This window comes from Caretta caretta, chromosome 11 (genome assembly GCF_965140235.1).
Source record: "Caretta caretta isolate rCarCar2 chromosome 11, rCarCar1.hap1, whole genome shotgun sequence".
Classification (NCBI taxonomy): Eukaryota; Metazoa; Chordata; order Testudines; family Cheloniidae; genus Caretta; species Caretta caretta.
The window spans coordinates 69,210,398-69,233,296 of NC_134216.1; the positions used below are offsets into that span (position 1 = coordinate 69,210,398).

Sequence of the window (22,899 nt, forward strand, 5' to 3'; positions counted from 1 at the left end):
CTCTAGGCAGGGAAACCTTGCATCATTTTGTCATGATGTCATGCAGAGTTTCCCTCACCTGGGAATCCCTGGTAGTGGCACACGCAGCTCAGGAGGGCAGAGGGTTATGAGCTAGATGCACCTGCCGTACTTTCATTTTCCGGTTTCCATTGATTCCAGCCGTATTAGAGCGTGGGTTTTTCTCCTTCGACAAAAGGAAAACAAGATTTCATTTTATTTTTTCCTAAAGAGTATAAAAGCAAGAGCAATGGAAAAGAGAGGCTACATTCACAGACCAGAGGGAGGCCAAGCAACCCTGAGGAAGAAGACGAGACTAAAGCCATTTCCCAGCAAACATGCTCCAAGGTATGTGCCACGAGGTCTGGGGCGTCTGTCTAGCACATGGGCTTACTCGACTGATCTGCTGTGATCTACTCTAAAGAGTAAGGATCAAACATTATCCGTCCCCCTAAGTCTCTTACCAGTTTATTTTTTATTATTAGTGCTGGGGGCCGTAAATTAAGGGGCCTGATCTGAAAACATTTGTGAATAGAAGAGTTGAGTTTGCTCAGCTGCGATCTTTGGGGTCAAGCCACCAATGTATATATTTGATTGTAGCCCTCATCTTCCTGCACCCCTTCTTTCCCCGCCTTGTCAGACTGTCAAAAATACAGTTTATAATCCTGGTAACCTGGAAATGGAGTGATGTGTGTATTTCCCCTTTCTGATTCAATTAGGAAAAATGATGGCTTGCAAATTGCTCCTTGTCCTGACCCTATGGACAATGTCTACGGAGGCCTTTCCCAAAGGGGCTCAGAGGAAGACGTGCCACCTCTCAAAATACAAGTCCCTGCCACCCTGGGAACTGGAGACCTTCAAGAATGTCAAGGACAGATTTGTAAGTGCAAAGAAGACACATAAGTAGGGCAATAATGGCAATGTGGGTGCTAGGCTGTAGTTTCAACCGCAGCCTTCTCGGCATATTACTGTGGGCAGATGAAATATGCTTCGGTAAGTTTGGGGTGTAGGGTTGCAGACGAAATAGAGAGAAGTCTCTCTGTCTGGATCTTCTTTGTTGGTGATCCCCCACCCAGTCTTAGTTAAGAAAGGGCAAAGCTCAGAATGTTCAGCTCCGGCAAGAGTCAGAGAGAGGCAGAGTCATGGACAGGGCAGGAAGGTGGGAACTGATCTAAAGCAGAATCACAGATTAGACAATAGCAAGGGGAGAATGGCATTCTTACTATTAGAAAGGAGCTAGGAGAGAAAGAAGGGGCAACCTGTCTAAGTGGGTGTTCCTGATTTGAGTCAGTCTAAGGAGGCTTGGACCTGGCCAGCTCGGATTTCTTACAGAGTCAACCGTCCTTAATCTTAAATCTCAGAAAGTTTTGAAAGGGGTTCAAACTCTGTCCTGAGTTACAATCAAACCTAGAGAATGAGACCCAGTTTTTAACTATAGGCGATCTTTCCCTTCCAAAGAAAACTGAGTCTAGTCCTTTAAACAGACAATTTGAGGAACCCAAATTCATGTCATGCCATCAAGCAGCATTAGAGAGATCAAGTCATTTATTTTTCAGTCGTGCAAACATTCCACGTTAACCAATGCTGAAGCGGAGGAAGTGCACCACTCAGATGAGTGGTCAAGAGTTAAAGGATGCCGCTTCTCAGTTAAACTCCTGCACAAATGCAGTTCACAACCTGAAACCAGCAAAGCAATATGACAAGCGCGTGTTGTTGACTTCTGTGCCATATTTGGCACCTTCTCGGGAAGAGCCAGGACTCTAGTACAGCAGCATTCTTAGGGGATCGAGGTGTTGAGTCAAATTGTGCCAGGATTTTGTACCTTTGCATGGCTGAATGGGGTTATATGATGTAACTGAGGACCGAATTTGGCACTTTCTCCCCTGCTTTGTTTCCTTTACACATTTCCCTGTGTTCTTATTTTGTGCCTCCAGGAGGACATCATGCTGTTGTCAGACCGAAAATGCAACACCAATATTTTCCACCGGAACTGGGAAGTCAAAGAGCTGTCGGTAAGAAAAACCTCTGCCAAGAGAGACAAAGTTACAAAACAGCACTTGCTTCTTTCCAAGGTTGCCGTACTGTCTCTTTCTAAGCTGGATGCTGATTTCACGTGATCCTTTTGTAGAGTAACGTGGAGAAGGAATTTATTCCCAGATGACACAGGCGTCATCTGAGGTTGGAATCCAGCCCTTTTTCTGTATCTATATATTGTATACCCTTAGGGCTGGGAAGTCAGATATTGAGTTTGAGATTGATCTGAAGCACAAAATGTTGTTGGATTCCAAGGAAGGAAGGTGTAAGCAACAGAGTCCAAAGGGTCATGACTAGCAGGCTCTGTGTACTGAGTGGATTCACACCTCCCTTGCGTCGTAGGTCGTTTCCCATTGGCCACGGCTTTGGAAAGTCTCCTTAAGCAGGCCACTCCTACCTGCTGCTAACACAGACATTCCTTATCTCCCTGTCTGCAACTCCCCTGGACACACTGTTTTACCTGCACATTCTCTCCCTAGGTGCACGACAGAGTGATCCTGGTAGAGACGGAGCTGCACCTCGTTATTGACGTACTGGAGAACTTTGGGGATCCCAGTCTGTCTGAGCAGCTTGTGAAGCCATTAGAAATCCTGAGGCTCATCAGAGAGGACTTGAAGAGCTGGGTGAGTATTGGATTGCAAATGTCTCGTGCCACAGTGGGTCTGGGAATTGTGTATTGAACTCCGAACAGCACTAATTCCTTAAGTGGATCCAGAATCTACTAATCCTTGTGCCAGTAATCGTGGACTTTGGTTTGCACATAACATAGCTGCTGTATGCCTTGCTCAGATACATCATCTAATTAGCTAATTAACTTGATTAACTAGTTAGGGACAGATGATGCTTGGCTGCTCTGCTACTGTGCAAGCAGCTATGTCCCCACTGTCGGCTTCTGGGCTGTAGTTTGGTTCCACTGCAGACACTGTGATCTCTTTCGCACAGCTACTGTTGTTTCCATGTGCCCCCCAGAACATCGCAGAGGAGGTGGGGAGGAACTGGGAGGAGGCAGACCCATGGGTGGCTGCATACACTGAGGGAGTATGCTGCACTCCTGCTCAGCTCCAGGGCATATTCAGTTTCTACTAGGTGGAGTTCCTCCCAGAGCTCCTCTGGGGAGCACAAGGCATACCTCCCCCTACACAGGGCCATTCCCACAGGCCTCAGTAAAGCCCTGAGTTAATGCTTCAAACACTTCTGAAGTTGAACAATGTAATACAAATGCTTGGTATTATTAATAGAACATGGAAGGTTAACATGGAATCCACAAGCGTAGAGAACTAGATAAACTCAATCAAACCAAGATCTGCCTTGGGCTTGTACTGAGAGGAAGGAGGCTCAGCCACTGTTCCTGAAATCTCGACTCATGTGCCAGTCTGCTTCATGGATTGATTTTCTTTTCAGGCTAGACATCAGCCTCACGGCCATCAACGCTCCCAGACACTGACTAAATGGCTCCTAAAATTCCATGCCGCCAAGAAAATGGTGAGTACATTTGGCAAACACACAAGACGAACTTCCATCACATGTTAGTGGGAACAAATCCATACAGGATCATCAGCTCCATTCCGTTCCCATGGGGCCAGTGCAGGATGGTGTCCTGTATATTGTCCAGGACCTTCAGCAGTCTAGGTGTCCTGAGACTGAATTAGTTCAGAAAGCTGGTAAATCTCTCACATCAGGAAGGGTTGTTACATCTGCTGTCAGACAGTAACAGACCAGGCATCCAGAAAACACCCTTTACCTTGTGGCCTAGTTTGGGTCCTCCCATAGGATGCAAATAGCAGAATTTCAGATAAACACGAGGCATCTGATCCTCCATTGCTCAGTACCTTGTACCTTGTGGAATCATTTATATTTGTGCAAAATGCTGCTGACTCTGAAATCCCCCCTCCCCCACACTGCTGGCAGAGCTTTACACCAACTTGCTATTCGCTTTAAAGAGGTGGAGATGCTGGGCTGGGCAATGGGAAAAGAGGCCCAGAGATCATTCATTCGTACAGATCTGCCAAAGCCCAGGCCTTCTTAGGAATCGGATCGAGACAAAGATAATACCTGTCAAGTTGACTGTTACCCCAGATCATTGTGCCTTTTGCTTCATTCAGACTCACTGCTTAATGTAATAGACTACAGCACACATTGTTATATATTTAGAATTACAGAACATTAGAGCACCGTGTAAATGAGTATTTACTTAGGTTCGAGTGTTTGTAAGGTCTTGTCTACGCAGGGACATCCAGGAAAACTAATCTGAATTAACTAAAGATGTGAGTTTGAAGGGGATTAGTTAAACTGCATTAAATCCCTGTATGGATGCTGTTATTCAGAGTTAAAGCGATCTCTGGAAGTGAAGTAACCCAATTAAGACCACTTTAATTTTGAATGAGGGTGTTCACACAGGGATCTAATGCCATTAACTAACCCACTTCAAATTCACACAGTTTGTTCAGATTAGCTTTCCTGGATGTCCCTGTGTAGACACTGCTCTGTTCACCCTTTTTCTGCATGCTCTGTGCTCCCTATCTATATACACCCCCTTCCATCAGGCCTTTGTGCAGTAACTTTCCCTCGCCCAGTGTGAGCCAGCCATTCTCTGTTACAATGTGTTCACTCCCTCTCTCCTGTCCCAGGAGACTCCGGGGTGCCTGGAAGCATCTGTGATCTTCAATCTCTTCCGACTCCTGAACGAAGACTTGAAGTGCACAGCCTACATGGAGTTCTGCACCTAAACGCAAAGTCTTTACACGGTCTCACCTCATGCGTCTAATCAGACACTGGAGAGCCCAGCAAATGGGAACCCTGAATCCTTCCTACAGGACACTGTATTTTAACCAGGCATGATGTTCTTTCTGACTTGGCATCTTACCACGGATACCCATCACCCATGATCTCTGAACAAAAGATTCTGATACAGCTGATCTTCAGGAAGAGATCTCTCCGACTCCAATTGCCAGTAGCTGATTGGTTGTAGGCCAATTCCTTAAGTGCAGCTAAAGTGTATGGCCTGTTCCCACAGAAATCAATGGGAGATTGGCCATTGATTTCAGTGGGATTAAAATTTGGCCCTAGAGGATAGTATTATTTATTGTATTGGTTGATTGCTACGCAAAAATATTTGCCAATAGTATGTTGTGTTGCTGTTATTTATTTTAATTTAAAGGACTAGTTTTTCCCACCGTTTGTTTGATTTACAGACTAGTGACTATTTCATTATTGTCTTAGAAAGATGCTGGAAAATGCAATAATGTTGATGCATGGAAGGTGTTGCTGTATTAGACAGATTCCGAGAATCTATTTTTGTTTTACTGGCTGACATAATGTTAAGCCATCTGATGCGATCCTTATTTAAACAAATCTGATTTGTATTTAAGTTATTTATTGTATCTATCATTTTTATGTGCATATTTATCAAATGGGCTATTTTTGTAATATTTAATGTAAAAATGGAAGATGTAAAATTAAAACTGAAATGATATAAATTGATGATTGACCCTCTACTTGCTGACTGCATTATGTTCTGATCTCATCACCTCCAAAAAGCAGAAAATAGCAAAAGTCATTAAAGGCAGGGAAGTACTTCCCGATGAGGAGAAATTGATTAGCTGGATGGTGAGAGGGGACATAACAGAGATACTTAAAATAATGAAAAGTCTAAAGTTATAGCTATCTTCCCACGATAGCAAATCCCGGGGAACTCTTGGTGGCAGGACTGACTATTATGGGGCCTTTAAATTGGGCAAAAAGCACGGACTCTAATTACTATCCTATACTTATCACAATATATGTGACACACTCTTCTAGAGTAAAATGCTGCTGTTTTAACTGGAGCCTGATTGTAACATGTATTGCTTTTTGCTTCCTTTTTATTTGTACGCATTGATATCCGTGTGAAGGTCTGGGCAAACTATTCAACTGCTCTTGCAGAGTACATCGTGGCTGCAATTTGCCCTGTTTTTGTCTGAGGGGGATAGATACTGGGGATTGGCACTCGGGAAACCTGGATTCTATTCCCAGCTCTGCCACTGACCTGCTGGAGTGGTGGATGACGTTGGGCAAGTCACGTCTCTGCTCTGTACCATCTGTAAAATGGGAATACTGATACCGAATTCCTTGGTAAAGTGCTTTGAGACCTTCCCGTAAAAACACTCTATAAGAGCTGGGTATTTTTCATATTATTATATGCACTATATAAAAAGCCTGATTCTCCGCTGCCCCAGTGCTGTTACCGCTCGTGACTTTTTCACAGGTTGCAGGATTTTAGCCAGGGCTGGAGTCTGTCTGGTGATGATGTGAGAATCTCCAACCCTCTTGGGAATTGCAGCCTGGCTTCTGATTGGCTGTCTTTCCCACTGTCTCCGGTCGTGGGGAAGAGCAGCCAATCAAGGCTGCTGCAGGAAGCAGTCAGAGGTCTCTGCCCCTTAGGTGCCAACACCATTGTCACAGGAGTGGAGGAGAGAGGAGCTCAGAGAGGCTCCACTCCCTCCTCCACTCCCTGCAACACCCATCCCTGGGAGAGGGCCGGGGAAGGGACACAGCAGCTTCAGGAGGAGCTGCGGTGAAGGAAGGAGGGGTAGAAATGATGGGGACACAGGGGAACGAGCAGAGTTGATGTGGAGAGAGGATTGAGTTGGGGACAGGGTGCCGAATGACTTGCTGGGTATGGGATGGGCAGTGGAGGGGCACAATCACCTTACAGAATAAATATGGAAGTGTTAGCAACACTATCTCACAAACGCACTGGGGGGACAGGGGAATCCAAAAGACCAACCCAAAAAACTACAGGAGAATCTTTTTTAATAAAATCTCATGATTGTTGGTCTAATTGCATGAGATTTAGATTTTGACATGATTTGTGGATCTTTGGGGATGGGCAATATTGCAACCTTGCACTTGGATTTGTTATTTACACTACTGCAAAATGGTACCAAATCAACAGTGATCACTTTTTATACCTATTCTGCATCACTTTGCATATGTGCAAATGACTATATTTATAAATGGTTCAGGAAAGCAAAGAATCAAGCCGGGACTCTTTAAATGTTGGTGAAGTATCATCATCTTCCCCACTAGGGTGAAGTTCTGGAATTAAAAGCAAAAAGTATTTTGGCTCTCAAGGACATAGTCCCAATTTGATTTAAAGTGACACTATTGCCAATCCCAAGAATTCAAAAATCATGAGTCAGGTTGCCACCAAATCACAAGATTGCCTTTAAAGTCATGAGATTGTTTTAAAAATAATACATTATGGGTTCTTTTGTAATTGCCTGCTGGTTATTGAGACTTTGGGGAGTCACATTTATAAACCTTTTCCCCCAATCATGAGGCCTAGAAATGTACTTTTATATTTTAAATCAAAGCTAAGAGGCACACGGAATCACTTGACTCCAGGAGCTGGGGTTTTAAGAATAACACCAAATATGACAAAATTCAGAAAAGACTGCAAGACATCCTGCTTTTTCCCCAGGATAGTCCCATGTTTCACGGGGGATTCATACCAGCATCTCCCAGGCTGGGAGGAGTAAGACCCAGTTGGCAACAGCAGCCCAGGAGACAAAGGAGGTAGGTGCAGAGAATGGCCTTGCCATGGGGCTGGATGAGGAGGGAAGGGAGAGGCCCTGGTCCCCTGGCCGGGGCGAGCTATTTGCTGAACATAAACAGCCTACAGGCCAGCAGGGAACAGATCGGGAGACTTCACGTAAGGAATTGGTTGATGCACTTTTCCTTAGGGGTGATAAATGGCAACCTGGTGAAGGATCTGTGAGAGCTGGCGGAGGGGGTAATCACAGTGGCAGGCTGTGTGAGGCCCTGGGGGCAGTATGGGGGTTGAAGAAAGGAAGTGGGGCCCTGGGGGGAAGGGAGTTGGAAATGAGAGTGTCACAGAGGCAGGGGGTGTGGGGCCCTGGGGGCAGCATGGGGGTGGAGCCGGGGGGGGGGGGTCACAGAGGCAGTGGTATGGGGCCCCGGGGCCAGTGGGGGTGGAGCCGGGAGGGGGGGGGTGGGTCACAGAGGCAGGTTCTGGAGCCTGGAAGGGAATGTGGAGCTTGAAAATGGTGGCCATCTTGGCTTATGAGAAGCTAAGTTGAGGGGGATGGGAGAGGGACTCAGGATGTTAAAGGGAGCAGGGAAGAGGGGTGAAGTCTGGCTCTGGGGTAGGGAAGGGAGCTGGGCTGTAAGGCAGGGGACTCCTGAGTGCAGTGGAGGAAGCTGCTGCATCAAGTGCTGAGGATTTGGGAGAGGAATGCCCCCACACCCACTCCCCGAAACATGCGTATCCTGCTGCTGGGATGAAGCCACATCAGCCTAGATGGGCTGAGAGTGTGGTCCTTGGAGCTGACTGGGCCTGCCCAAAGTGGCTCTGGCCCCAGCACAACCCACCAGCTCCTTGTTGCAATTCAGCTCGATCCTCTGGGGGCAGGGAGGCCCCCCCCCACACACATTGGCCACAGGTGCATTGTACTCACAGGGGCATGGCTTACATCCCTTCTGCTATAAGAATTTATGCTGAGCCATATCCAATACCGTGCATTCTAGGCCTAGTACTACTATGCATATGGTAAAGGGACCACGATTCGGAGAATTATGGAACTGGGTCATTGGTAGGTAGCTCACAAGCCTGCCCCCTCTGTCTCCTGGTTGGAGGAAATCAAAAGCATCTGAACACATTCCTTTGGTCTTTGGAGTGAAAACCCCATCCAGAGTCTTTAGCAGCCAATGTTTACAAATGTGATTTTTTTTTTCTCTTGACTATTACAGCTGAGTGATTAGTTCACAGCCAGGGAATTTTGCCTCTATTTCTGTTCGCAAAATTCCTGCAAACCAATAACAAACACACTTGAGAACGTTGTGACTGGAAAACATTCAACATCATTTTGTTCACCCTATGGCTTGTTAGTCAACAAAACATTACGTTTGAGCCATGCGACCTAAAACTGAGTGGCTTCTTAATAATAATACCTAACTGTTCTATAGTGTTTTTCATCAGTAAAGCTTAACATGCTTTACAAAGGACAGCACTATCATTATCCACTTTTTACAGATGGGGAAACTGAGGCACAGAGCAGTGACATGACTTGCCCAAGGTCACCCAGCAGGCCATAAGTCATATGATATGATATAGCTTCTGTCCCTGAGTAGATGAGCATAATTTATGAATCCTAGAATATCAGGGTTGGAATGGACCTCAGGAGGTCATCTAGTCCAACCCCCTGCTCAAAGCAGGACCAATCCCCAATTTTTGCCCCAGATCCCTAAATGGCCCCCTCAAGGATTGAGCTCACAACCCTGGGTTTAGTAGGCCAATGCTGAAACCACTGAGCTATCCCTCCCACATCATCAACCAGCTATCATCTGCAAACACTCTCAGAAAGTAAATTTAATGTTCACTCATTACAAATACCTGCAAGTGTGCCTGCTTAACATTTGCTTTCTCTGATCATTTATGCTATTAATTCTCAATTACACCAGTGTTTGTGGAAAGCAAACACAACAGGAGTGTGAACACAGCCAGTGTAAACGCATTTGCACAATGGCTGTTTTGATTGGCATTTTAAAAATTGATTTCTGTTCTAACAGTGGGTGTCCTTCCATTGACTTTAATGAGAACTAGACTGGACCTCACATGCTCAGAACTGAAAGATAAAGTGTGAAAAAACAACTCTCAGACTGTTGGACAGACTGACTCAGGAGTACAACTGAGAGCTAAATGTGTATAATTTAGGTGATGGAGACATAGCTCTAGAGAGTGTTGAAGGGTATTGTTTTGTATTGTACAGCTCCGCAAAACTAGGAGCAGAAGGACAAAATTAAGAAAAGGAGAGTCAGATCTAGACAGTGGGATCTATAATACTAGGATGTAATCTGAAAGGGAAGCAGTGGAAGTCTCATACCTTGAAATACTTAGAAGTGGACCGGCCGAAGCACAGCTGATATTTAATATTTGATGAAGAGAAGCAAGCTGAAGGTCTCAATGAAGGGGTGGTTGTGCTCAGAGCAATGGGTACGGAACGTGATCTCCGTGCATGGACTCCACCTCCCCAGCCAAGTGTGGTGAGAAGCAGCAATGGTCCAGGGACTGGTGAGTGCAAATATTGACTCTTTATTGGTTTTAACTGTATATTGGGATGTGTCTTGTTGCTGTGAGCCCATATTCACCTCCACTTTAGTAGAATGAGTTATTTTAAATGATAAAGCAATTAGTAGTGTCCAGCCATTTTAAATTGGTTGACTGACCATTTCTAACCCTCTACTGTAAACTTAGAGTAGAAATCACAATGAATATTATTGCTGCAGATCATTCGAAAGTCAGCGCAACTCTTCCATTGCTGACACCCATTGTGCATAAATGGTTGGTTCAGATAATATATCCCAACAATGCTTTCCAAGGACAGAACCCTTTGCAGCAATTCTGCAGAAAGGTTTCAAGCTCAGAAGTCATATAAATTGTCAGCAATCCCTCTTTGGACAGAGCTGTGGAAGATCAGCACAGAACCCAGAGTTTGCACAGTCATCCAGCTTTACCCAGTCGTTAGGAGCATGGCAAAGCTGGGGATTTGGCCAGCACAGTACCTTTGAGCAATCATCTGCGTATTCAGATGTATATACAGATACACCTGCGTATATTGGCATGACCAAGCTACACCTTTTGTGGTTTCTTTCCCACCAGCCAGGTCTCCCGTTGCTGGGAACCAAAGACTCAGTCTTAAACTATCTGCTAAATGTGGAATTCTTCTGAATATACCTAACTTCGGTGAGAGTAAACAGATAGAGACTCCAATTTACAATTCCATTGCCAGGTTTGGGGTATAACTTAGGCCACCTCCGCAGGTGCAGAGAGTCCTCTTGGATCGGAATGGTTCTTATTCAGCTGGGCCCGGGCATGGGGTTGGTGGTCACACAGAAAGGTTGGAGGCCCAGCAGAGCAGGGGATGGCTGCGGGATCCACTAGTACCGCCTTTCCCGACATAGAGGGGCCTGGAAGGTGTATGCATTAAGATGGTCCTTCAATAGCATGTGACAGGGTTAAAAGGAGCATCAGCAGGTTGCATTTGTCTGAAGAGGGGCTCAGCTCTCGACAGTCTGGAAGACGCTGGACTATGGCTGCTAGGGCCGGGCACAGGGGCTCTGCTGGCTGGGTGGCTGGTTGCAGTGGCAGGAGTCGGAGCAGCAATGATTCCATTCCACAGCCGCGGGTCAGCAGGGAAGGGATTCCCTCCCTCTCTACCTCGCCGACTTCCCCAGAGCGCGCCTGTTTGCTCCAAGGCCTTGCCCATTGCCATAAGCTAAACTGCACGAGGCCTGCTTTAAACAAACTACACGTGTCTACGTAGCCTTCTGCACTGACTTCACCACTTGGGTTTAAAAATCACTGGCTAAATTAAGCCAGGACAACTTTTTCATGCAGACAAGGTGTGAATCAGTGAAATAGCGCCTCAGAGCCAAATTCTGCTCCCTTACACCCAGGCAGCCCTTCTGCAGTCAATGGCGTTGGATATCTGTGACCGGGAGCAGAATTTGAACTCAGGTCTAGATTTGGCCCAGAGTCTTTAGAGAAGCCTGACAAACCTGCTGGGCTCTGCTTAGTCTCTGAGCAGCCTGGGGCTCACGAAGACTTTAACTGCACCAGAACCGGCCAAAGATACTCTCCACTCCTACAGCTCAGTGAACTCACCCTGACTCCGTGGAAGCAGCAGTATCGGAGAGTCCCATACTTCTTCTCTACTCTAATAACACAGAAACTGGGATGGATCGTGATCTCATTTACATCGGTAGAAGCAAAATCCGGATCTGTTCCACAATGTGTTAGATCATTGCAAACAATTAAGGGCTTTTACTGTTTTCCTCTGGAGGACGTTTCTTCTAATAATGACATCACTAAGTAACCTTGTCAGTAGCTCCTCCCACACACCCCCTCCAAAAAAAACCCCAAAGACCCATGAGCCCTGTTCCAAAGCCTCTTCTCTCCTAGCCATACTTCCTAAACCAGGGGCCAAAATGAGTAGGAGAGAGACTCAGAGCCGCTACCGCATCTGCACCCCCTCCAAAGCTGTTAGGGAAATTCCAGGTTAGCAGTTATGACAGCTTTGCAGCAAGCTTTGTGCTGCCAAAGTAGGTAAAGCCGCTGAAATGGAACTGAGAATCCCAAATGCTCCAATTCTTCAAGGCAACTACAAAGAACCCAACATTTAATCTCACGATTTTTAAGACAATCGGGTGATTTTCCAAGGCTTGACTCATAATTTATAAACACCTGGGGTTGCAACACTATGAAAAGCGCTTCACTGTATCCCTTTTGAAGGGAAAGTGGGAATGTGCAAAAAGCACCACTCCAGAATCAGTTCCACTCATGGCATTGGCTAAGGCAGCGTTACCGCTTTTCAGATATCTTAAAGCCAAAAAACTTGTGTGTCACCTACTATTAATGTAGCCCTTCCTGTCAGCCATAGCAATTATCCATCCTAGTATAAGGGGACTGTTGCCCCCTTACTAACATTCAGTGGGGGTGTTTTAGTTGCTAGCTCCCAGTACTAAAAAGAGGGAAGGGTCGATGGGGAATCAGGACCCTGAGACTGATAGCCCCCAGGAACAATGGGGAGAGGCCCATGCTCCAGGTCAGCCTGAATGACAGGGCGAGCAGGCTAATCAGGGAGTCAGAAGGCCAGGGAGGTCCCATCCTCCGTGTGAGCTGGAATTGCCTGGGTCAGACAGAATGGGGCCGAGCTGAGGAGAAAGCAGGGGAAGTTAGGGGGAATCCTCTGTGTTTTAAATCTTTTTATCACCCTGTAAACATACTTTCCATCCTGATTTTGCACGTGTGATTCTTTTACTTTTTCTTTATAAATAAAGTGCTTCTTTTAAGAACCTGAATGATTTCAGTTTCCTGAAGACAAAGGGTGTGGTCTGTGCTTCCATTGCTAAGGCAATTGGTTGGTATGTTAGTCTCAAGCTTCCCCAAGAAAGGGGGTGAAGGGAATTGGGGGGATATTTTGGGGGGATAAGGATTCCAAGTGACCCTTCCCTGAATTTTTGTGTAAATCACTTGGTGGAGGCAGCAGTACTGTCCAAGGACAAGGAAAGGAATTTGTACCTGGGGGGAAGTTTTAACCTAAGCTGGTAAAATATAATCTTAGGGGGTCTTTCATGCAGGTCCCCACAGCTGTACCCCAGAGTTCAGAGTTGGGGGGGGAACCTTGACAGGCTCTCTCGCAAACATGCTTTCCAGACTTAGGTTCAGATCCTGTTCGCCTGACTCATGCAACTAGACTTTGATGTGACTTGCATAAGAGGAGCAGAATTTTCCCTTAATGGAAAGTATTAGCGTTCTATAGTGGCCTTAAAATGGAAGTGTTCTTCTCCCACCCCCACTCCTTTGCTATACAGCTGCACGCGTCTGCTTTGTGTCACCTACTGGCTTGGGAACTGAACTAGAACGCAGGAGGTTTGGGTTAATTCCCAGCTCCACCAGTGGGTTGGTGGGTGACCTTAGCCACATCAATTCCCTCACCATGCCTCAGTTTCCCCATCTGTAACATAGAGATGATCCTGACCTCCTCTGTCTAGCGCTTTGAGATCCAAAGATGAAAGTGCTAGATAAGAGCTAGGTACTATTATTGCTAGTTGCTTCTAAAGCTATCATAGCCACAATAGGCAATTAACAATCCTGAATTATTAAACAACACCCCCAAAAAGTTCTTTAAAATGTCTTGTGAAATAATAGCTGCACCCGAATGGGTTGAAAATTTCTTTTGAACATTTCACTTCTTGAATACCATTAATCCATTTCTCCTTCTTGAATAGGTTGCCTGCGTAGCTGGACTTCGGAAGCAATATGTTGATGTAACTCAACCAGTTTCATTTTTGCTTCATTAGCTCCTAACCTGATGGTAGCAAGGCATACGTCAGAGTCCTGTGTTGATACATGCAGTCGAATTGGATGCAGTGTATTGATTGGTCTGCTAATAGTGTCCAATGCAGTTTACTTTCGTCGGTGTCAGAAAGCTGCTTTTCAAACATCAGGAAACATCTCTCTTTTGTCAGTTACCTCAAAGGGTGCCACTGGCAGAACCCAGTTATCTTTGAATTATTTGGGCTAAGAATTGTTTCCATATAGTTGTGGATTTTCCTGTTACTCTGAATAAGAAGCCCTGATCTAATACATGGCAAGCAGCACAAATACACACAGGTTTCCTTTTATTCATTAGAAACTTTGTGTGCAAATCATGCACATCCTACAATGGCACAGGTAGCAACAGGAATTTAAACACCTGTGTTGACATAACTGATAACTATGCCTGCCAGTTACCTGGTTATGCTTAACACTTATTCTCTCAGATGAGAGAGAGAGAGAGAGAGAGAGAGAGAATAATGCATAAAAGATAAACAGGAATCAGGGCTAATAAAAGGAAGTTGACAGAGTATACAGAGACTTAGGCATGGTGGAGCTGGTTAGCTTTGGGTCTGCAGTGCTTTCATAGCCTGAATACCACTGAAGTCAACGGGTGTTTTGTCTGAGTAAGTAGTGGCAGACAGGGCCCTTTAAAGGTGAATCAAAGGGTTTTTCTACCTTCCAAAACCTGAGTGTAGTCATTCAAGAGTCTGTTTCCTAGAAAGGAGTGAGCTGCTTCCTGTGTTACTAGAGCTCTTTGATCTACTCAAATGCAAGCCCCTGATATCAAAGTCTTTTCACAACTAGTATGTTGTACTTCTTTGACTATTGTGGTATACAGGTATGGTTAAAAGGAATGCAGATGTCTTATACCGCCAATAGCTCTGCCTGTTCAGGGAGAGACATAACTATTCCGGTATCAGGCACTGTTATGCTGACATAACTGCACCCACACTTTGTTGAACTGGTATAATGGTATCAATAAGGTGCCACTAGTACTCCTTTTCTTTTTGTATCAATTAAAAAAATCATAGTCGGGCCTGGGCAACACTTGAAAATCATACCATTCTACGTACTGGCAGGTAAGCAAAGGAGAAACAACATTTAAAATATCTTTATTTTATGTGGTGTAGCTTTGTATTTCAGAGACATGTTTGGGTCACATTTAAATGAGGCAAGGGAGCATGAGATCTGTTACTTTAAAAGTTGTCTGGCTCTATTCCTCAGACTATGTCTGAATAATGGAGATCAGCCTTGACCGAGGCAAGGAAACGACAGTAGAATACAGGCATTTTCTACAGCAGAAAGATCAGAACAAAAGGCTGGAAACAGATCATAACACACATACGAGAACAGTGTGAGGTCTAGGGATGGCAGGTGGGGGAAGCGGAGGACTGCAAAGAGCTGCGCCTAGGAAAGGAGACACTCAAACATGTACTCTTCATTAATCCAAGCAAAGCTTTGCTCCTATTACTGCCATCCATGTCTCTCCCCCTCACGTGTGTTCAACAATCCCATTGTGCCAAGGCTCCATTTAGACTGTAAACTTATCGAGGGGACTGCCTTTATTTTGTGTACAAAGGCCCTGATCCTGACTGGGGCCTCTGTGCACGAGTGGAATAAATGCTACTGCAGCTAACTGGTAATGCTAGAGTACAGAAGACCTCCACAGAGACGGTATGTTCTTGGCTTTTGTGGTGAAAAGTAAAACAGATGGGATGGATAAACAAATACCCACCCAGCCCGAAATTACTGCATGTCGGCCTTTACTGTAGTCGTCAGTGCACATCTGTGATGTGTCTAGACATTAAAGGCCAGTCCTGGTTTGCTGTGAGTAACCAGGATCTGCAGGAGATTGGTGAGCAGGTTCCAACCCACCTGCTCACTTTACATTTTCGAGGCTATATCTGCAAGGAAGAGGACTTTAAAAACAAAAGGGGCTGAGATTCTTCTCTACGCTGGACCCCAAAGGGCTTTGCAATTCAGCAAAGGCCACGTCTACATACACACCTACTCTAGGCAGGGAACTCCTGCATAGTTCACTTGTGATGGCACAGTGTTTTCTTCACCTGGAAATCCCTCAGTACTCGAGCTCACCTGTAATAACTGCCTCACTTTTGCTTTCCCTTTCCAAACACTTAGCTGCTCTTTGCTGGGTGACAGCAGAGCTGGGTTTTTCTGCCCTAGACTAAAGCAAAATGAGGTTTCATGTAATTTTTCTTAACCAGAAAGAGCCTTTTGGTATAAAAGCAAGAGCAATGGAGAAGAAAAACCACATTCAGAGCCAAGAGAGAGGCAAAGCAGCCCGGAGACACAAGAGGCAACTAAAGCAACGTCCCAGCAAATACACGGAAAGGTAAGGGTGACTCGCCTGCAGCCTCTCCTTACGACACAATTTCTCTTTATTGAGGGCTTCTGTTGTGCTCTATGGTAGACAGCAAGGAATGAATGTTGTACAAGCAAAGGGCGTTACACCTGTAATGTATTATTAATGGCTGAATATTTAAACAAAAAACGCTCTGATTCATGAATAGTTTCCTGGAGAAAATGGGAGTTCAAGTTGCTATGATTTGTAGCATGTTTTCGTTTTGTGTCTGGAGAATTGTTGGGTACTTGTGAAAAGTGTTTGCCTACCGCCAAAACTTTGACAAATGACATTTCATACAAAAATGTGCATGGATTAAAAATAGTTCAGTCATCAAATTATGGAGCAGAAACAATGTCATGGGATTTAGGAGCCCAGCAACAAAATATACAATGACTATCAAATTGCAAAAAGACAAAAAACGGTCAGTAGCCTGAAAATTATTGATCAGAACTATTTGGCAAGTGGCAGATATATATTTGCATAAAATTAGAATTAGTTCACACTTTGCTGTACTAAAAGAAGTAGGATCAATTTGTAACAAATGCTATCGGATGACGTATCCTGCTCCACTGACTAGCTACTTCATTCTTTGACTACACAGTGTACAAGTATTTACAACAGCTGACATCTGAAGAGTGGTCTGAAAAGAACTGATAATTCTGCTGAATCTCAATATGTTGTTTTCTTCTTTTTCTGAAAACTGTCACGTCTGTCAGCTGTTTAATTTAACAGCCAATCAAATGAACTGGTTGGCTTGAGGAAGACATGAGAAATGGTAACAATTCTTTTACTTCCCAGTCCCCTATAGGAAGCCACCGAACTCAGCTGGGCATTTCACTGATTCTGATGTGTCCCCAGCTGCCTCCTGCAGTAGCTTTAACAATGTTTTAAGAAACAGTAAAAAGAAAATTTAGAGCTAGGTTTGTCTCCAGTGCAGGCCTAGCTTATGAGACACCATCCAACCCGCTGGCTGGTAAGCCAGGCAACCTGGCATGTCAGTCATGTATCTCTCCCGTTCTGTCTCCGTTAGGGAAAATGGTGAACGTAGGCTACAAAGTTCTCTTTGCTCTGGCCATCTGGACGATGACTACAGAGGCCTTTCCCAAAGGCGCTGAGAGGACAAAATGCCACCTCACAAAATACAAGTCCCTGCCACCTCGGGAACTGGAGGCCTTCAAGAAAGCCAAGGACAAATTTGTAAGTGTGAAGAACACACCCTGGGCAATAACAGCACTGTGAGCCCTGGGCTGTAATCTGAAGAGCAGCCCTCTCTGCGTGTCCCTTTGGACTCAGGGAAGAAGCTCAAAACCAATTATCAAGAAGGATTTGGTTTTACATTTCTCCCAGCTCTAGCACCCTGCTGGCAAGCTCCAGGGCTCTAGCACAGCGTCTGCTGAACCCAGGTCCTCTCCTCACTGGAGTAGGATGACAAAGCACAGTTTAAAGTTTGTCATGAGTATCTCTGTCATATCCCTTGAGGATACCAGCCCGAGAGATACAAGGGAGACATCTGATACCAGCATCTCTTCTCCCTGCATCACCACTGGGATTGCATGGATAGAACTGAGGGAAGAACTAGTACAGGTTTGTTCCTGCTCCTACATACATATGGGTCTCTGTTCTTTCCTTCTGCCTCCAGGAGGACATGATGCTGTTGTCAGACCGAAAATGCAGCACCAGGATTTTCCACCGGAACTGGGAAGTCCAAGAGCTGTCGGTACGAAAAATCTCAGTCAAGGGGTACAAGAAGGTCACATGCTAGCAGATGCTTCTCTCCTCACATGTGCCCCCTCTGAATCTGATCTCACTTAGCCCTATGCTAATCTGACACATGGCACTCTGACCATTGACTTGGAAGTCACTGATTGAGTCAGGAGCATATCTGATCTGACTGTGGCTCTTTCTCAGTGTAAATAAGGGTCACCCCTCACCTTCAGTTCAGGTGTCTTCTCACTGGCTATAAACTGGTGTCAAGAAAGGCGTGTGGAGATGAAGCTGTTTGCAGTCCAGAGTGATTTCAATATTTCATTTACTGACAAATCAATAAAGCCCTGAGTGGCTTCGGAAAATCTCCTGTTTCAACCTAGTGTAACCACCCCTACGCATGAGAATTTCTAGTCCTGTATCTGCACAGCTGTGTATATTTCTCCCACAGACACTGTCTTACCTACGAGTTTCTCTCCCCAGGAGCACGATAGAGTCATCCTGGTAGAGAAGGAGCTGGACTTTACCATTAACGTGCTGGAGAACATTGAGGACACCAGTCTGTCCAAGCTGCTCTCAAGGCCTCTAGAAATCCTGACGCAAATCAGAGGGGACCTGAGGGGCTGCGTGAGTATTCAGTGACAGATTTCTCTTTCAGTGCCAGATGTGAATCTCTTCAAGGAGAACCCTTAGGAATTTCCCAAATGGGTTGCTTTACCTTGTACCCACAAATACTTGCATGTGGCCCTTGCTTTGGGCCCATCCTTACATAGGACATTGAAAGCGGGGGTAGTTGATATGATATGCACAAGGGTAGCCGCCTAGACTATGTCAGGGCAACAACTGCTCTGCGCCTGGAGAGAAAGGGCTTTGGTCCACTGTCGGCTGAAATCTCTGGGCACCAACCAGTCTGTATCAATTTTGTTTTCAGACCAGAGAAACTCATTCTCATCGACACTCCAGGAGGCTGAACAATTGGCTCCAAAATTTCCATGAGAGCAAAGAGACGGTGAGTAGTCAGTCGAGACAATGAGGAAAGGGAACTTCCATACAAATTAGAGAAGGAACTAGGTTCCCATCCCAGAGGCCAGGGTGGATTTCTACAGTCTATTCTCTGGTGCCTTGTCCAGCCTGTTTCAATAATCCCAGAACTGTAGCTGTGCACAAATCTAGCAGATCTCAATAAAAAAACCCTGTTGTGTCTGCTGCTACAGTGACTGTCTGTAACAAGATTATACCACCAGGGATTTTGACCCTCTGCAATAAATCAGGCTTTTTAGGAAATGCGGGAGGAGGGGTGAAGCAGGGAGATTTCTATCCTTATTATCTCTTCGTTTTTAAGAATGGTGGCTTTAATTTAGCCGCATTCACACTTCCTGTTGTAAATAGTCTCTCATTTCCCAGGAAACACCTGGCTGCCTGGAAGCATCTGTGATCCTCAATCTCTTCCGACTGCTGAATGAAGACTTGAGATGCGCAGCCTACAGGGAGCTCTGTGTGTAGCCATCTGGTCTCTGCAGTGCCCGTGTCCACATCTACTTAGAGACCGGAGAGTCCCTAGCCTGAGAGCACTGCATACATATTGGGAGAAGACATGGGTCAACCAGGAACATTCATCTTCTCCCTCTGGCTTCTGATCATAGGTCCCCAAGCAAACTGATTCCATCCTTTTATACCAAAGAATTACACAACAGTTGGCCTCCAGGTTGCTCCAACTTCCAGCTGGTGCAGCACTCTAGACTCCTTACAGAAGATTAATTGTAGGACCATTTTTCATCACAGTTGGAATTTAGGATTTCAATAGGATTTGGCCTCTGGGGATATTATTTATTGAATGTAATTGTATTGTCACTATATGAATGCATTTTAGCCAAGGGAACAGATCCAAAAATATTGGAAACATTTCATAAGCTTTAATTTAAAACAACAAAACAACGCACTCCAGTTCTAGGATTTACATACTAGTCACAGCTTCAGATCTCTTAGAAACAACCTCAGGAAATGCATTCTTACTGTAAATATCCTCGGCAGATGTATTTATACAGAGTATATTTTTATCTTGCTGATTCTTTATGTATTATAACCTGACTAAGAAGGGTAATTGATTTGTATAACTTCCAGACTTGAACCAAAGTGTTCTTTATTATGGATCAGCTATTTATTATTTATGTATTTATCTATTACTAAGATTATGCCTTTTTATTTATAATTGTGAACCAATAAAATTGTTTTCCCAGGCTTTGGCATTCCTGTCTTTCAATTAAAAGCATTTTGTTAACAGAAAATTGGGTGCACTGTAGTAATAATACCCAGCTCCTGCAGAGTGCTGTGCAGCAGTAGATCCCACAGTGCTTTACAAAGGAAGTCCTTCTCATTATTCCTGATTTTACAGATGGGGAACTAAGGCACAGAGAGGCAAAGTGACTTGTCCAGATCACTCAGCAGGCCAGTGGCAGAGCCAAGGATGTTGAGAGCCGGTCTTACACTCTAGCCTCTAGGCCACACTGCCTCCCTCTTACATTGCAAAGCTGCTTGCTTTTGGATCACCCTCACTGCATTTCCAAACGGGCAACTAAAGGCCAAAGAGAGCTGTGAATCTTGTCTTTCTCCTTCCTTTTGGCATTACCATTAGAGCTAGACAAATGTTCCCTGGGGAGTCCTGACCACATAGCTGGTACAGGAGAACATGACTTGTTGTCAGGAGTAAACTAAAAACAGAAACAGAAGGAAAACAGCAAGAAAGGTTGCAGACAGAAGGAACACAGCAAGAAAGGTTGCAGGATCTCATCAACATGCCACTCTTCAATGCCCCAGAGAACATCCGCTTTGACAAACCTTCACAATGGACAGGCTGGAAACAATATTTTGCAAGATTTCACATTGCTACCAAGGTCCATAAAGAAACTGGAGATATGCAGGTATCTTCTTTCAGGTATGCTGTGGAGACACAGGCAGAGCATATCTCTAAATCCTTTTCATTTTTACTGAAGACAGTCACAAACATGACTATGCAAGAGTTCTAGCTAGCTTTGATACATTATTTAGTTTTCATAAACCACTTATCTCTGATGTATAGAGAATTCAAGAGCCATGGGAAAATGTTGACTGTTTCATAAGAGTTCTGCATACTCTGGCTGAAAACAATGATTATGGGAATGCAAAACATGAAAATAGACAGGCTAGTTATTGCAGTAACTGATTAAAAAGCTTTCGCAGCAGCTACCATTGAAAGATTGAATTTTAGCCACAGCTATTCAAGTAACAAAGCCATCAGAGCTGGTGAGACAGGGAAACCAAGAGCAACTCTCAGAACTTCAAAAGCAAAAACTAGCTTAGAAGCTGTTAACAGATGCAGGATGAATAGTAAAAGTTATTCCCAAAGAGCTTCCTGACAGATTCAGCCTACGTCAACAAGGGACAGGGACAGATTCTGCCTACGTCAACAAGGTGTGGAAAAAGTCATAGTCCAAGAGATGATGCATGTCCAACCAGAGATACACGGTGTACTAAATGCACAAAATATAGACATTTTGCACCTGTTTGCTGCACCAAAGCAGTCAGGGAGCTGACTCATATTACAGACAATTAAGAGCCATTCTTTCTGGGATCTATCACTTGTGATGATATAGAGCCTGCTTGGACAGTGAAAGTGAATATTTATGGCAAGACTGTTGACTTTAAAATTAACTCAGGAACTGACATTGCAATCATCTCAGAGGGGACCTACGAGCACCTTCAACCCCTCACGGAGTTAAAGTCACCAGACACAGCTCTCAACTAGCCCTGGAGGTATTCAGAACTGGATGGGCCAGTTCGCCACAGAAATAACTTACGAAGACCAAAGCTATGCATTCACAGTCCATGTGATCAAAGGATCAAAGACCAGTAACCTCCTCAGCCACAGCATGGCAGCCATGTGGGCCTAGTGAAGAAAAGTAGAAGAACTCAATGAAGGATTTGATAACCCAAGGCAGAAGTGAAGGAAATCTGGGGGAAGTGAGTGCACCCATGATTCTCTATGCTGGTGGAGGTGTTCAGGGGTAGGAAGACTCAGCTGGGTCAGGGACTGCCCTGCCAGGGGCACCGAGAAAATTCCCTTGCAGCAGAACCAGCCAGGTGGCAGGAAGTGCTTAGAAGCTCTGCAGTGAGCCCAGGGAAGAGGCTTAGAGAGAGCAGAGCTGAGACACTGGGAGCCTGGCAAGAGGCTGAGTCAAAGGCCCACGACAGGGCCAGGTAGGAAGCGGTCCAGGGAGGTCACAAGGAGTCTGCGCAGTCAGGCCTTGGCTGCCTATCCAGGGATAGCAGAACCCAGGGCGAGGGAAGGCCTGTGCCCCCCTAGCAGCCCTCTCAGGAAGGTGGAATGGACGAGTCTGGTGTCAGATCGAAGGCCCAAGGTAAGGGTGACAGGGAAGTGTGTGTTTGACCGTTGGTTTATGCCAGAAGGGGTGGGGCTCTATGTTACCCGGGCAGAGGCCATGTCACAGGAAGCAGCAGACCACGGCACCACCAGAGCTGCTATCAGTGGGGGCCCAAAGGAGAGGTGAGCTTGCTGTGCTATGCCTAATGAGTAGCAGGGGTGCACTGGCCAGGAAGTAGTGTTGCCAACCCTCCAGGATTTTCCTGATGTCATCTGATGAATCCTCCAGGAATATGTCCAGTCAAAGTTGGCAACCCTACCAGCAAGTCACTCTCTTACACAGGCCTGGTTCCATGAAGCAGCCAGGAGAGCCCATGCCCAGCGGCCCAGCTGGAACTGACAGCAGCAAAAAGCTAACAAGTTGGCCGAGCTGGTTCTAGTCACAGCAGCATAAATTCTAGTATCAGTTGAATCAGCTCAGCCTGGCCCTCAGAACTGGGACAGCTGGTCACCTACCTGAGCAGCAGAGACGGCTGGAGAGTTAGTAAAACAACAAAAAGT

General features: G+C 45.4%; 2 protein-coding genes across 2 annotated transcripts; both read left to right on the forward strand.

The window, feature by feature from the left end:
- Positions 1-335: 335 nt before the first annotated feature.
- On the forward strand, positions 336-5,470 carry LOC142068471 (interferon lambda-3-like). Its single transcript, XM_075117625.1, has 6 exons — positions 336-345; positions 717-877; positions 1,932-2,009; positions 2,511-2,654; positions 3,433-3,513; positions 4,659-5,470. Exons 1-6 carry the CDS (start codon positions 336-338, stop codon positions 4,755-4,757), a joined length of 573 nt encoding a protein of 190 aa, XP_074973726.1. The 3' UTR covers positions 4,758-5,470.
- An 11,842-nt stretch (positions 5,471-17,312) lies between these two features.
- LOC142068472 (interferon lambda-3-like) lies at positions 17,313-19,484 on the forward strand. Its single transcript, XM_075117626.1, has 5 exons — positions 17,313-17,474; positions 17,917-17,994; positions 18,465-18,608; positions 18,913-18,990; positions 19,386-19,484. Exons 1-5 carry the CDS (start codon positions 17,313-17,315, stop codon positions 19,482-19,484), a joined length of 561 nt encoding a protein of 186 aa, XP_074973727.1.
- Positions 19,485-22,899: the final 3,415 nt, after the last annotated feature.

Excerpts from the sequence above, each read along its gene's own strand:
- LOC142068472 (XM_075117626.1), top strand. The coding sequence starts at position 17,313 with ATGGTGAACGTAGGCTACAAAGTTCTCTTTGCTCTGGCCATCTGGACG. Across the intron at positions 17,995-18,464 it reads GGGAAGTCCAAGAGCTGTCG|GAGCACGATAGAGTCATCCT; the intron begins GTACGAAAAATC and ends TTCTCTCCCCAG. Across the intron at positions 18,609-18,912 it reads GAGGGGACCTGAGGGGCTGC|ACCAGAGAAACTCATTCTCA; the intron begins GTGAGTATTCAG and ends TTTTGTTTTCAG.
- LOC142068471 (XM_075117625.1), top strand. Across the intron at positions 2,655-3,432 it reads GAGAGGACTTGAAGAGCTGG|GCTAGACATCAGCCTCACGG; the intron begins GTGAGTATTGGA and ends TTTTCTTTTCAG. Across the intron at positions 3,514-4,658 it reads TCCATGCCGCCAAGAAAATG|GAGACTCCGGGGTGCCTGGA; the intron begins GTGAGTACATTT and ends CTCCTGTCCCAG.